General features: G+C 48.2%; 1 protein-coding gene across 1 annotated transcript in view; it reads right to left on the reverse strand.

Annotated features, from left to right (window-relative positions):
- The window catches only part of upb1 (ureidopropionase, beta), a 188,542-nt gene that overhangs the window by 158,878 nt on the left and 16,294 nt on the right, over positions 1 to 13,370 (reverse strand). Inside the window, exon 2 of the mRNA XM_038793997.1 lies at positions 4,089 to 4,260. Coding sequence (XP_038649925.1) covers positions 4,089 to 4,260 — 172 coding nt within the window. The remainder of the gene's footprint in view (positions 1 to 4,088; positions 4,261 to 13,370) is intronic.

The raw sequence follows: 13,370 nt of genomic DNA on the forward strand, positions 1-13,370 counted from the left end.
AAATCAAGGAGGACAGCAAGTCATTGCTATTTAGTGGGATGATTAGAATTGAAAAGTATTGAAGCTAAACCTGTTTAGATCACACAGTCCTGGTCTCCATGGGCAGAATTTTATGTCCTTCGCCTCACCTCTCCACCACTTTACGCTGGGACAGGCAAGACCTAGGTTGGCCCACCCGCCCTTGCCTCAGTTGTGGCCCTTAAGTGACCAATTATTGACCATTTAAGGGCCCCTTAAGTGGCCAATTATTGACCGTTTAAGGGCTGTTTCCTGCCTGGCCTCAATTTTCAGGCAAGTGAGAGGAGTTCAAGGGCAGAAGGAGGAAGCCAAAAATTCACCCTGTTCAGGCCTCGGTCAGGACAGGTGGGTGGGGACACGTTTTTAAAAAAAATAAACAATTTTATTGAGGTATTTTTGGCATTAAAAAACAGCAACATTGTACCGTAGTGTACAAAAAGCAAATAAGACATAATGCAAGCATCGGCTCCCCTCTCGCATGAACCTGTCTATGCAACCCCCTACTCTACCCTAACCCCTCCCCACCCCCACTCCACTGCTGACGATTAATTATCCGCGAAGAAGTCAACGAATGGCTGCCACCTCCAGGTGAACCCTGACAGCGATCCTCTCAAGGTGAACTTAATTTTCTCCAGCCCGAGAAAGCTCGCCATGTCTGAAAGTCATACTTCAGACTTCGGGGGCTTTGAGTCCGTTCATGCCAACAGTATTCGTCGCCGGGCTACCAGGGAAGCAAAGGCCAAGATGTCGGCCTCTTTCTCCTCCTGGACTCCCGGGTCCTCCGAAACCACAAAAATTGCCATCTCAGGACTCATTGCTACCCTAGTTTTCAATACCCGGGACATGACGTCCGCGAATCCCTGCCAGTACTCCCTTAGTTTAGGACACGCCCAGAAAATGTGTACATGGTTCACTGGTCCTCCGGCACATCTAGCACATTTGTCCTCCAGCACAAAAAATTTGCTCATCCGGGCCACCCTCATATGGGCCCGATGTACGACCTTGAACTGGACCAGATTGAGCCTGGCGCATGTTGCGGTCGTGGTTACTCTACTCAAAGCGTCTGCCCATATGCTGTCCTCTATCTCCCCCCCCGAGCTCCTCCTCCCACTTAAGCTTCAGTTCTTCGGTCTGTGCCTCCTCTGCTCCCATTAGTTCTTTATAAATGTCGGAGACTCTCCCCTCTCCCACCTCTCCTCTGGAAACTGCCCTGTCCTGGATCCCCCTTGGTGGGAGGCGTGGGAAGGATGGTACCAATCTGCGTACGAAATCCCGCACCTGCAAGTACCTGAAATCATTCCTTGTCGCCAGCCCGAACCTCTCCTCCAGCACCCTCATGCTCGGGAAGCACCCTTCCAGGAACAGCTCGCCCATTCTCGCAATCCCCGCCCTCCGCCATAATTGGAACCCACCGTCCATATTTCCAGCGGCAAATCGGTGGTTACTGCAGATTGGGGACCAAACCGATGCTCTCACTTCCCCTATATGCCTCCTCCACTGGCCCCAGACCCGTAGGGCTGCCACTATAGGGCTGGTGGAGTATCATGCCGGCAGGAGCGGCAGAGGCGCCGTAACCAAGGCTGCCAAACTGGTGCCCCTGCAGGAAGCAGCCTCCATCCGCTCCCAAACCGACCCCGTTCCCACTATCCATTTCCTTACCATGGCTATGTTGGCTGCCCAGTAGTAGTTGCTAAAGTTCAGCAACGCCAGCCCCCCATCCCCTCGGTTCCTCTTGAGCATCGCCTTCCTCACCCGTGGGGACTTTTCCACCCAAACAAATCCCAGGATAATTTTATCTGGCCTCTTAAAGAAGGACCGCGGAATGAAAATGGGGAGACACTAAAATATGAACAAGAATGCCGGGAGAATCGACACCTTCACCGTCTGCACTCTCCACGCCAATGACAGTGGGAGCGCATCCCATCTCCGGAACTCGTCCCTCACTTGCTCCACCAACCTGGATAAGTTTAGCTTATGCAACTTACCCCAGTCTCGCGCTGCTTGTATCCCTCAATACCCAAAGCTTTCCCCTACCAGCCTGAACGGCAGCCCCCTCAGCCTACTCACCTGACCTCTCGCCTGCACTACCCACATCTCGCTTTTTGCCATGTTCAATTTATATACTGAGAACCGAGCAAATTCTCAGGGTTTCCATGATTCCGTCCATCCCCACCATTGGGTCTGACATGTATAACAGCAGGTCATCCGCGCATAACAAGACTTTATGTTCCACTCCCGCCCCCAGACCAGCCCTTTCCAGTCCCTTGAAGATCTCAGAGCAATTACCAGCGGCTCTATAGCCAGCGCAAATGGCAGTGGGGAGAGAGGACATCCCTGTCTAGTCCCGCGGTGCAGTTTGAAGTAGTCAGATATCATCCTGTTCGTTCTTACACTAGCCTCTGGGGCCTGATATAGCAGCCTAACCCAGTCAATGAATCCCACCCCGAACCCAAAATGTCCTATCACCTCCCATATATAGTCCCACTCAACCTGGTCGAAAGCCTTTTCGGCATTCATTGCTACCTCTACCTCTGCATCCCTGCTCTCCGGCATCATAATCACATTGAGCAGCCTCCTTAGATTGGCCACCAGTTGCCTGCCCTTTACGAACCCAGTTTGGATGGGGACACATTTCCCCATGAGCGTGAAATGGCTGCCAGGCGGCCAGTATGAGCGAGGACGTGTTTGTCACTGCTCCTCAGATGGCAGGAAGGGAAACTCAACCAAACAAAATATCTTGCCTCAAGTTACCAAAAGAATATAGAGGCACTGGAGAGTGTGCAAAAAAGATTCAAGGATGATACCAGAACAGAGCGAGGTTATACCTATCAGGAAAGAGTAAACAAGCTATAGTTCTTTTCTATAGAAAAGAGAAGGCCGAAGGGTGATTCAATAGAGGTCTTTAAAATTATGAAGAAATTTGATAAGAGTAGATAAAGAGAAAATATTTCTGCTTTGGGAGTCCAAAACTAGGGGCTATGCATATAACCATAGAATCTCTATATTGCCGCAAGAGGGCATTTGACCCACTGAATCTGCACCGACCTTCCGAAAGAGCACCCTACCTAGTCCCACTCCCCTACCCTATCCCCATAACCCCACCTAACCTGCACATCTTTGGAGACTAAGGGGCGATTGATCATTGCCAATCCACCTAACCTGCACATCTTTAGACTACGGGAGGAAACCGAAGCACCCGGAGGAAACCCACGCAGACACGGGGAGAACATGCAAACTCCACAGTCACCCAAGGCCAAAATTGAACCCGGTCCCTGGCAATGTCAGGCAGCAGTGGTAACCACTGTGCCACCCCTATGTAAGAAAGTCACTAATAAATCCAATCAGGGTCTCAGGAGAAACTTTTGATCTATACAGTGGTTAGAATGTGGGGTCTGAGAAATGAAGATAGGTGCAGGTGGAACTGGTAGCTTTGAACTCAAACTGAAACCAAAATAACAAGGTAAATTTGAGATGAGGTATCCTTTTAGCTTATCTGTAGTTGCCAGACACCGTTGAAGAGGAGGTACCAATCTGGACATTAATTTGTGAACACAGGGAGTTAATTTGAGATCACAGGAAGTGAGTGTGATTAAAATAGATAACTGCATTTCGCAGGAAGCTAGGTAAATACACAAGGAAGAACGGAATAGATGGATTTGCTGATAGGCTGGGAGAAGTATTAAGCACCAATCAGACTTGCCAATAGCTCACTATTCCCTGCAGCGGACAGGACTGGGACTGCATCCAGTTCCCAGAACAGAGATCCATGGAGTGGAGGAACGTTTTGGGGGCCCAGGGCGACGATGGCAGGGGAAGCTGGGGAGAAAAGGCTGCAGAGGAGAAGCTGGGGCGAAGGATTAGTGATGAAGTTCTCACACTCTCAGTAACAGGTCACCGTGTCCATTGAAAAATTCAAGGGTCATTTACAGTACTCAGCATGAAGTTGGGCCTATTTCCAGCCAGTGAGTCCTATGCAATTCTACATTCCTTACGATATGGATTCCATGTTGTTTTGACCATTGCATTGGTTTTAATTAAAATATTGAAGTGCACCCACACACTTTCCGTACCTGCTCAGCCACAGGGGAATCAGTAGGCAGGACTATCTTGTTCTGGATAAGTCCCACTCTGACAACTCGAGGCTGACGGAGCTGTTCATGAGAGGCCTCAAACCCGAAAGCCTTCAGCTGAAAATCCTTTTCCAGGGATCCTTCCAGTGCAGACTTCAGAACATCCAGCTTTCTGAAAAGAGAGCCAAGCCAACATTTATAATCAATGACCGACAATCTGAAAACCTGGCTGTTTATTTTTATTTATATTACTGTATCTGTTCAAACTCTTCATTTCTGAAAGATAGATGTCGGGGGTGGGGGTCTGAGAAATTAAGGACAAGGTGGTAGCTTTGAACTCAAACTGAACCCAACATAGCAAGGTAAATGTGAGAGGAGGTATTCTTTTAGTCTATCTGTAGTAGCCAGACACTGTTTAAGAGGAGATACCATTTGTGAACATTACTCCGAGATCGGAGGTCCTTTGGTCCTCAGTTCGCCTCTATATTTCTGCAGCTGCTGGTCGTCCATGTTACCCTTTGATATCTGTAAAAGCCAGTAAAAGCTTCAGTCTGCGCCAGTTTAGTTGTTGCCCAATGTGGAGCTGCTCTTCACTTCCTCAACCACCTGAGATATCGAGTAGCCTTTCTCTCACACACACACATCCATTTTTAACCACCCGTTACTCGATATGACTGGACCACATCAGGCGCTTTCAAGACTCACTCCTCAGACAAAACTGGCACCATACCATGATCACCCTGCAAAAAAATAGGGATACCCAGTTTGTTCCCTGCCCCAACACTTCCCCTTATACCCTTTCCTCATTCACCCTCATCTTAAAAAAATAATACACAAGGATCTCATGAACATCTTTGTCATTAAGATCCACATTGAAATGCTGCCTCTAGTGGTTCCCAGTGCTCACAATTCCCTACTGTGTCAAACCCGGTTCTCTCCCCAGCACCCACTTCAACACGTGTCACACTAGCACTCCCCTATACCCAACTCCTCCAAGTTTCTGTTGTCTCCCCTGATTTCAGAGAATTTTCAATGCTGAAGAAGACCATTTGGCCCATCAAGTCTGCACCAGCCCTTGGAAAGAGAACCCTACTCAAGCCCAAGCTCCACCCTATCCCCGTAACCCCACTTAACCTTTTTGGACACTAAGGGCAATTTAGCATGGCCAGTCCACCTAATGCGCATTTCTTTGGTCTGTGGGAGGAAACCGGAGCACCCGGAGGAAACTAATGCAAACACAGGTAGAATGTGCAGACTCCACACAGTCACCCTAGGTCGGAATTGAACTTGGGACCCTGGAGCTGTGAAGCAATTGGGCGAACCACTGTACTATCGTGCTGCCCTGAGGTTCATCTCGTCAATACGAACTCTTGCTATGGATCTCTTGAGCCTCAAAATTGTGAACAGTTTTGGTCCCCGTATCCAAGGAAAGATATAGCAGCATTGGAGGCAATCCAGAGGAAGTTCACTAGGTTGATCTCGGATATGGAGGGATTTTCTCATGAGGAGAGGTTCAGTAGGCTGGGCCTGTACTCATTGGAGTTTAGAAGAATGGGAGCCAACCTTATTGAGACATCTCGGAGGGAGCTTGACAGGGTAGATGCCGAGATAGTGTTTCTCCTTGTGGGAGAGTCTAGGACCAGAGGTCATAATCTCAGAGTAAGAGGTTGCCTATTTAAAATAGAGATTAGGAGGAATTTCTTCTCTCAAAGGGTAGTGAATCTGTGGAATTATTTACCGCAGAGAGCTGTAGAAGTTGGGTCATTAATGTAAAATTTAAAATCGCTTGTCACAAGTAGGCTTCAAATGCTTTTACTGTGAAAAGCCCCTAGTCGCCACATTCCGGCGCCTGTTCGGGGAGGCTGGTACGGGAAGTATGGTAAGTATGTTCAAGGCTGAGGTAGACAGATTTTTAATCAGTAAGAGAATCAAAGGTTATGTGGATGAGGTGGGAAAGTGGAGTTGATGATGATATCAGATCAGCCATGATCTCACTGAATGGCAGAGCAGACTCAATAGGAAAATAGCCTACTTCTGCCCCTACATCTAATGGTCTGACCCAATTTTACAGGGCTATGGTGAGGTCACATCTGGAGTACTGTGCGCAGTTTTAGTCTCCACATTTAAGAAAGGACACACTTACATTGGAGGAGGTACAGCGAAGGTTCACTAGATTGGTCCCTAGGATGAGGGGGTTGTCCAATTGTCATGTGGGAGTACCTTTAAGAAATGGGTGTTTACTACTGCAGTGATGTCAGAGAGTGGGTGGAGCTGGGCTGTCTGTCAGCTTTTTACTTTCGTCTTTGAGCAGGCTGCAGGGTGTGTTTTAATTTTGTTTTCAGTGTGGGAGCTGAAGCCAGACAGAGCAACTGTACTGTTGATCTCTGCCATGAAAAGACTATCCCGTGATCATTTGGTGAATTCAGAATTATAAAGTTTTCACTAGTGACTTTAACCTGATGTGCTTCTGATAAAGGTTTTGTTTTTTAAGTTGTATGGATGTTTAAAAAGGAAAGCTTAAAGGTTTACTTACTGTTGTAGTCTTTGGGGGTTGTATTTGAGTTAATGGTTGCTAAGATGTTCACTGTATGTTTTAAAAAGGTTAACTGGAGCTCATAGAATAAACGTTGTTTTGCTTTAAAAAATACTTTTCCATTTCTGCTGTACCACACCTGTAAAGTGGGCCGTGTGCTCCCCATACCACAATCTATTAAAAGTTGTGGGTCAGGGGAACTCCACGATACACTTTGGGGTTCTCTAAACCCTGGCCCATAACACTATGATGAGAAGCTGAATAAATTGGATCTATTTTCTGTGGGGTTTTTAAGAATGAGGCGCGCTCCCATTAACACACAAGATTCTGAAACGGTTTGCTAGGGTGGACACGGACAGACCAGTAATCTCTACCGGTCGAGGAATCTAAAATCTGGTGGGTGGCACAGTCTGCGGATAAGGGGCGATCATTTAGGTTGAGATGAGGAGAAATTGCTTCACTCAATAGGTTGTGGATCTTTGGAATTCCCCACCTCAGAGGGGTATGGATGCTCTATCGTTGAATATATTTAAGGCTGGGGATAGATAGATTTTTGGTCTCTCAGGGAATTAAAGATGTGCGGAATGGGTGAGAAAATGGAGTTGAAACCCAAGATCAGCCATGATCGCAGAGAATGGTAGAGCAGGCTCAATGGGTTGAGCGATGTACTCCTCCTCCTAGTCCTCGTGTTCAACCTCCCTCCTTGGTATCCTTGCTTGCTGCGATTATAAATGCTTCCTATTTATCAAGGATTGTCCAACTCCCTCTCTTTCAAAGCTAACATAATGAACCCATTCTTCATGAAAAAAAACCGTTTTAACCACTCATCCTTGCAAGCTCCCACCCATCTCCAAACTTCTTATCCTCTCCAAGATTCTTAAAACGTATTCTCACCTCCCAAATCCTGTGGGGTTGTTTTGGGATGGGGGGGGGGGGGGGGGGGGGGGGGGGGGGGGGCTTAAACTGACAAACGTTAAGGGAAGCACTGGCGTGAGGTGTTAGAATGTAAAAAATCTGAATCCTGCCACATACTCCAGATTTTTACAGAGGCTGGAGAGGGGGCAGGCCATCGACAAGAGTCCCAGGAGGTGGGTTGACATTTGAAATATCTGAGTTTGTGTAATTGTCATTTTCAATTTAACCCGGATAGCGAGGTGTTTTGGACCGTGGGAAAGTTGTCTGATAAAGGGAGGCAGAGATCGCTGAACGGCTGAGGGAAAGTGCCTTCCCATTTACTAGATCCAGCATTCCAACCACCCAACATTATGATCAATCTTTCCCGGACTACTCCCCCAGGCATGGCCTCTCAAACCATCAACTCCCCCTTTCTCCTCAATGTTGACAGATTCTGGATTCCTCCTCTTCCTGCTGCTCCTCTGCAGTCCCCTATTGCAGCCTAGTACAGCAGGCCCATCCACCAGACAGCCCTGCAATCTTATCAATCTGATACTGTGTAGCCGGGAAACAGAAGATTAATTGATAATTGAGTCCATCCATTCACTTTCGGCATGTGTGGGGAAACCTTGGGCTGGATTCTCCGCTCCCCAACGCCGAAATCATGTTCAGCGATAGGGCGGAGAATCCATTTTGGCGCCAAAATCAGGAGCGGCACCGGTTTTTGAATTCTCCGCTCCCTGAAAAGCAGCGTACTCTAGGATACGCCGCGCCGATTATCCACCGCCTCAGGCCATTGCCTGAAGCCCGCCCCGCGATGCTCCGTCCCCGACCGGCTGAGTTCCTGACAGCGTGTTGACACCATTCGTGAACTCGGCGTGGCGGCTGCGGACTCAGTCCAGGGCAGCTACAATCGGGGGTGGGCCGATCCGCGGGCAGGGGGTGCTTCATTCGGGGCTCGGGGCACTGTGAGTGGGCGGTCCGTGGCGCGTGAGTGGCTAAAGGGGGGCACTACTTTGGCGGTCCAGGTCTGCGGACTGAGTCTGCCATGGAGCGCCGCTGCCATGCACATGCGCGGCCTTGGAACCGAAAGTGCTGGGGGCCATAGCGTCAGCTAGAGCTGCCTCCCTGCTAGCCCCCAGCAAAATGGGGAAATCGGTGGCTGTTTTACGCCAGTTTCCCTGCCATAAAACACCAGCGATTTCACAACAGTGTGGGGACTTAGTCTCCAAAACGGAGAATCCAGACCCTTTTCTTTCAGCTTTCTCAACCTCAAACCAACTCCCACCCCCATTCACTTCCTCCCTGTCCCTCCCTGCCACGGACCCCCACATTTTCCAAAATATCTTCTTTCAATCTCTCCATGTGGAGATGCCGGCGTTGGACTGGGGTGAGCACAGTAATAAGTCTTATAACACCAGGTTAAAATCCAACAGGTTTGTTTCAAACACTAGCTTTCAGAGCACTGCTCCTTCCTCACCTGACTTTAACCTGGTGTTGTAAGACTTCTTACTGTGTTCAATCTCTCCAATAAGGCTTCTGTCTCAGCACAGCTCTGAAACCATTCCAATAAAGCTCAAAAATGGCATTCTGTGCAACTGCGTTCTTTCTGCTTGACCTCTCGGTAGCCTTTGACATGGCTGATCAGACCAGCTGTCTCCAATGGGATTGCCCTCATTTGGTTTAACTCTGATCTATCCAATCACAGTCAGCATATCTCCAGGGATGTCTTGTCTTCCTGTGCACTCTGGAGGTCCGAAGAAGCTATCCTTGACATTCTCCTTCATCTTTATTTATCATAGAATTTACAGTGCAGAAGGAGGCCATTCGGCCCATCAAGTCTGCATCGGCTCCTGGAAAGAGCACCCTACCCAAGATCCACACCTCCACCCTATCCCCGTAACCCCACCCAACACTAAGGGCAATTTTGGTCACTAAGGGCAATTTAGCATGGCCAATCCACCTAACCTGCACATCTTTGGACTACTTCCTCGGCAACATCAGCGACATAAAATGTACCCTCATCACCCATCTCCTTCCACTTCTCAAACTCTTCACTGTCTTGAGGCCTCACGCTGCCTGTCCAACACCAGATCAAAGCCACTATCTTCAGTCCCACACAACACAACAAACAACTTGTGTTTATATAAAGCATCTTTAAGATAATAAAACATCCCATGGTGCTTTCACCAGAGTTATAAAGCAACACCGAGTCACAAAAGACCATAAGACATAGGAGCAGAATTAGGTCACTTGGCCCATCGGGTCTGCTCCGTCATTCAACCATGGCTGATAGTTTTCTCATCCCCATTCCCCTGCCTTTTCCAGATAATCTCTGATCCCCTTATTAATCAAGAACTGGCGATCCGGCCTGGGGAGATCTACACGGGTGTTCGGGGAGATGCAGGGGGAGGTAGGGACCCTCCGACAATGCGTTGGGGCTGGGTGAGGGGGGTTGCGCGGGGGATTCGCCTTTTATAAATGGTGTCCCGATCTCTCGCTACACTGAGGAGTTCCGGTGAGCTGAGCTCCTCGGTGCTGAAAATGGGACGATGTGCAGCTTCAGCTGGGCGGTCCCTGCCGAGGCCCCCTATCAAACTAGAGCGCCGGGAAACCTGCACATAAACCCGCTCGTTTTGGGACTTTGTTCCCATTTAGTTAAACTGCGCCCATAGAGGCAGCAAAGGCCTGAATGTGAAGTCAGGCAATGTCACAGAGGTGGAAATAGAGGCAGCATGGCTGTGATGTGGGAAACTTGACTTGTGGTCAAGTACAGTTTAGCCTGTTGTCTGGGAGACTAATGAAGATAGTAGTTAGGGGATAGTTTGTAGTAAGGACCAAGGCCAATGGCTTTGCAATTTGCAAACTCCATCCCCTTCCTCACCCATGTCTCAGGTCAAACCAGGAAACTATTAAAAAAAAATATTTTTGACTCTGTATCTGTTTGATCATAAAAACAGCCCATTCCCATCATTCTCTGCCCAAGCCCCAGCTTATATCATCCTGATGCTCCCAACCTTGGCACTGTCACTTCCAGACTCAACCATTTCAGTGCTCTCCTGGCTCTGCCTCTCAGACCCCAGTTTTCATAGCCAGACCTCTGCTGCATGTATTGCGTACTGGTCCACAATTATACCAAGCCCTGTTCCTTTAATGGTATTCACTGACCCGCTCCAGTCCCCAAAGACTCAAATTTAAAACTGATCATGACTTTGCCTCTCCTTCAGCCCCATAGCCATTAATTCCTACAAATCTGGCCTTTAATTCAACAACCCACCCACACAGGGGATGGTGGATGGGTGGTGTGGGCAGGACCCAGGAGAAGGGGTGCAGACAATGGCAAACGCTGGGCTCTACGTTGTAAACAGTTTCTTGTTGTCCAGCCTGAGCCACCTGAACTGGAGGCCTGAAAGGCCAACTGAAACAAAGCCAGATCGGTTAGGCCAAGTTCCGCTATATTAAAATCTGCGCTGTCCGTATCAGGTCAGTTTTGCTCAGTCACTGGTGCTGCTTCCAACCTTCAGGCAGCTTTATGATTCCAATTTCTATTTTGCTAGCATGGTGGCTCAGTGCCTCACAGCCCCAGGGATTCAATTCCGGCCTTGGGTGACCATCTGTGTGGAGTCTGCACGTTCTCTCCTTGTCTGCGTGGGTTTCCTCTGGGTGCTCCGATTTCCTCCCACAGTCCAAAGATGTGCAGGTTAGGTGGATTGGGCATGTTAAATTGTCCCTTTGTGTCCAAAGATGTCCAGATTTGCGGGGGTTGCGAGGATAGGATGGGGGAGTGGGCCCCAGGAGGGTGCTCTTTCAGAGGGTCATGCGGACTTAATGGGCCGACTGGCCTCCATCTGCACTGTAGGGATTCTATGATTTTAAAATGCCACCAGAAAACCACAAAGCTGCCTTAAGGGGAGAAGCAACAGCAACAACTGAAAGGGTTCCTGCTTGAAGAACGGTCAGTCAAATTCCTGTAATCTTACAATTAATTGGATACTAGGTGAGGAGGGGGTGGGTTGGAGGGAGGTTGGAAGGGAGGTTGGTTGTTGGAGGAGGAATGTGGTGGGAGGGGAAGGTTGGAGTGGGTGTTGGGGTAGGTTAGAGGGGGTTTGGAGGAAGTTTGGGGGAGGAGGATATATGAGGGGGAGGGGTTGTTGGGGGGGGGTGAAGGTTAACTAGAGTTGAATTGTTTTGTAAATATAGTGATTTATTTGCAACCTCTTACCTAACATAAGTTGATTTCTCTGTGATTAATTAGCCTGTGAGAATCAGCATTGGATCTCCAATTCCACCATTGCTACAATCACTCTGCCTGCTGCATGCAGGTGTAATGATAGAAAGACACATCCTCCATTTATACAGAACCTGTCACAATGTCCCAAATTGCTTTACAGCCAATTAAATACTTTTGAACCGTAGTCACCAGTTCTATGTGGGAAATGTTATCAAACGGGTTAGAAGGTTTGAGGGGCTGAACGACCTACTCCTGTTCCTAATACATGTTTGCATGTCATTTCGGGATGGATGGGATAAACTGGGCTAGATGGCCTTTGTCATCCATAATTATCTTGTGAAGAGAGTGAAGTTCAATTTATTTTGTTGTGAATGAAAGTTTACTGTGAGTGGGCTTTGTGGAGTAAGATTGTCAGGATTGGAGTCTGTAATGAGCTCATGGTGAATCAGTAACCTGTTCTACACGGCACACCATTCTCAGTCTTTTCCATTTACTTTAATCATGTCCTTTTGTCTATTTACCTGTTATCCCACCCTACCTTGCTGCTGTTAATGAGTTCTCGAGACACTGAAATATGGTGGTAAAGTGGTGTTGCCTAGGAGATATTGAAAATATATTGCTGTGAGAAGCAGCAATCAGCAGAGTCTTCACACTTGTTGATCAGAAAGGACGGATACAATTGTGAACCATTCAGTCTTAGTCCTCTAGCTGAGGGCTCCAAAGCTCACTGACAGTGAAGACCATGCTGTTCAATAATTCCACTCTGTTGCTCAGGAGTCATTTGACCTTCCTACCCTGTGAGATTATTGATAAAATAAAACACAATGGGCAGCACGGTAGCATGGTGGTTAGTATAAATGCTTCGCAGCTCCAGGGTCCCAAGTTCAATTCCCGGCTGGGTCACTGTCTGTGCGGAGTCTGCACGTGCTCCCCGTGTGTGCGTGGGTTTCCTCCGGGTGCTCCGGTTTCCTCCCACAGTCCAAAGATGTGCGGGTTAGGTGGATTGGCCATGCTAAATTGCCCGTAGTGTCCTAAAAAGTAAGGTTAAGGGGGGGGTTGTTGGGTTACGGGTATAGGGTGGATACGTGGGTTTGAGTAGGGAGATCATTGCTCGGCACAACATCGAAGGCCGAAGGGCCTGTTCTGTGCTGTACTGTTCTATCTATTCTATATACCCCTTCTGCGAAATAATAATTTTTTAAAAATATATTTTTATTGAAGTATTTGCAACATTTTTATAATAACAAACAAAACAATAACATAAACATCAACATAGTAAACTAGACATTTCTCACCCAACCCTTTCTGTACATCCCTTAACCATATTGCCCCTACCCGCCCACCCTTCAGAATGCTGCTTCCGCTGACATTTTAATTTTCCCCAAGAAAGTCGACGAATGGCTGCCACCTCCGAGAGAACCCCAGCATTGACCCCTCAAGGCAAACTTTATTTTCTCCAGCTTGAGAAACCCAGCCATGTCACTGACCCAAGTCTCCACACTCGGGGGCTTCGAGTCCCTCCACATTAAAAGGATCTGTCTCCGGGCTATCATGGAGGCAAAGGCCAACACGTCGGCCTCTTTCACTCCCTGAACTCCCGGGTCTTCCGACACTCCAAAGATGG

This window comes from Scyliorhinus canicula, chromosome 1, assembly GCF_902713615.1.
Source record: "Scyliorhinus canicula chromosome 1, sScyCan1.1, whole genome shotgun sequence".
In the NCBI taxonomy this organism is placed as follows: Eukaryota; Metazoa; Chordata; class Chondrichthyes; order Carcharhiniformes; family Scyliorhinidae; genus Scyliorhinus; species Scyliorhinus canicula.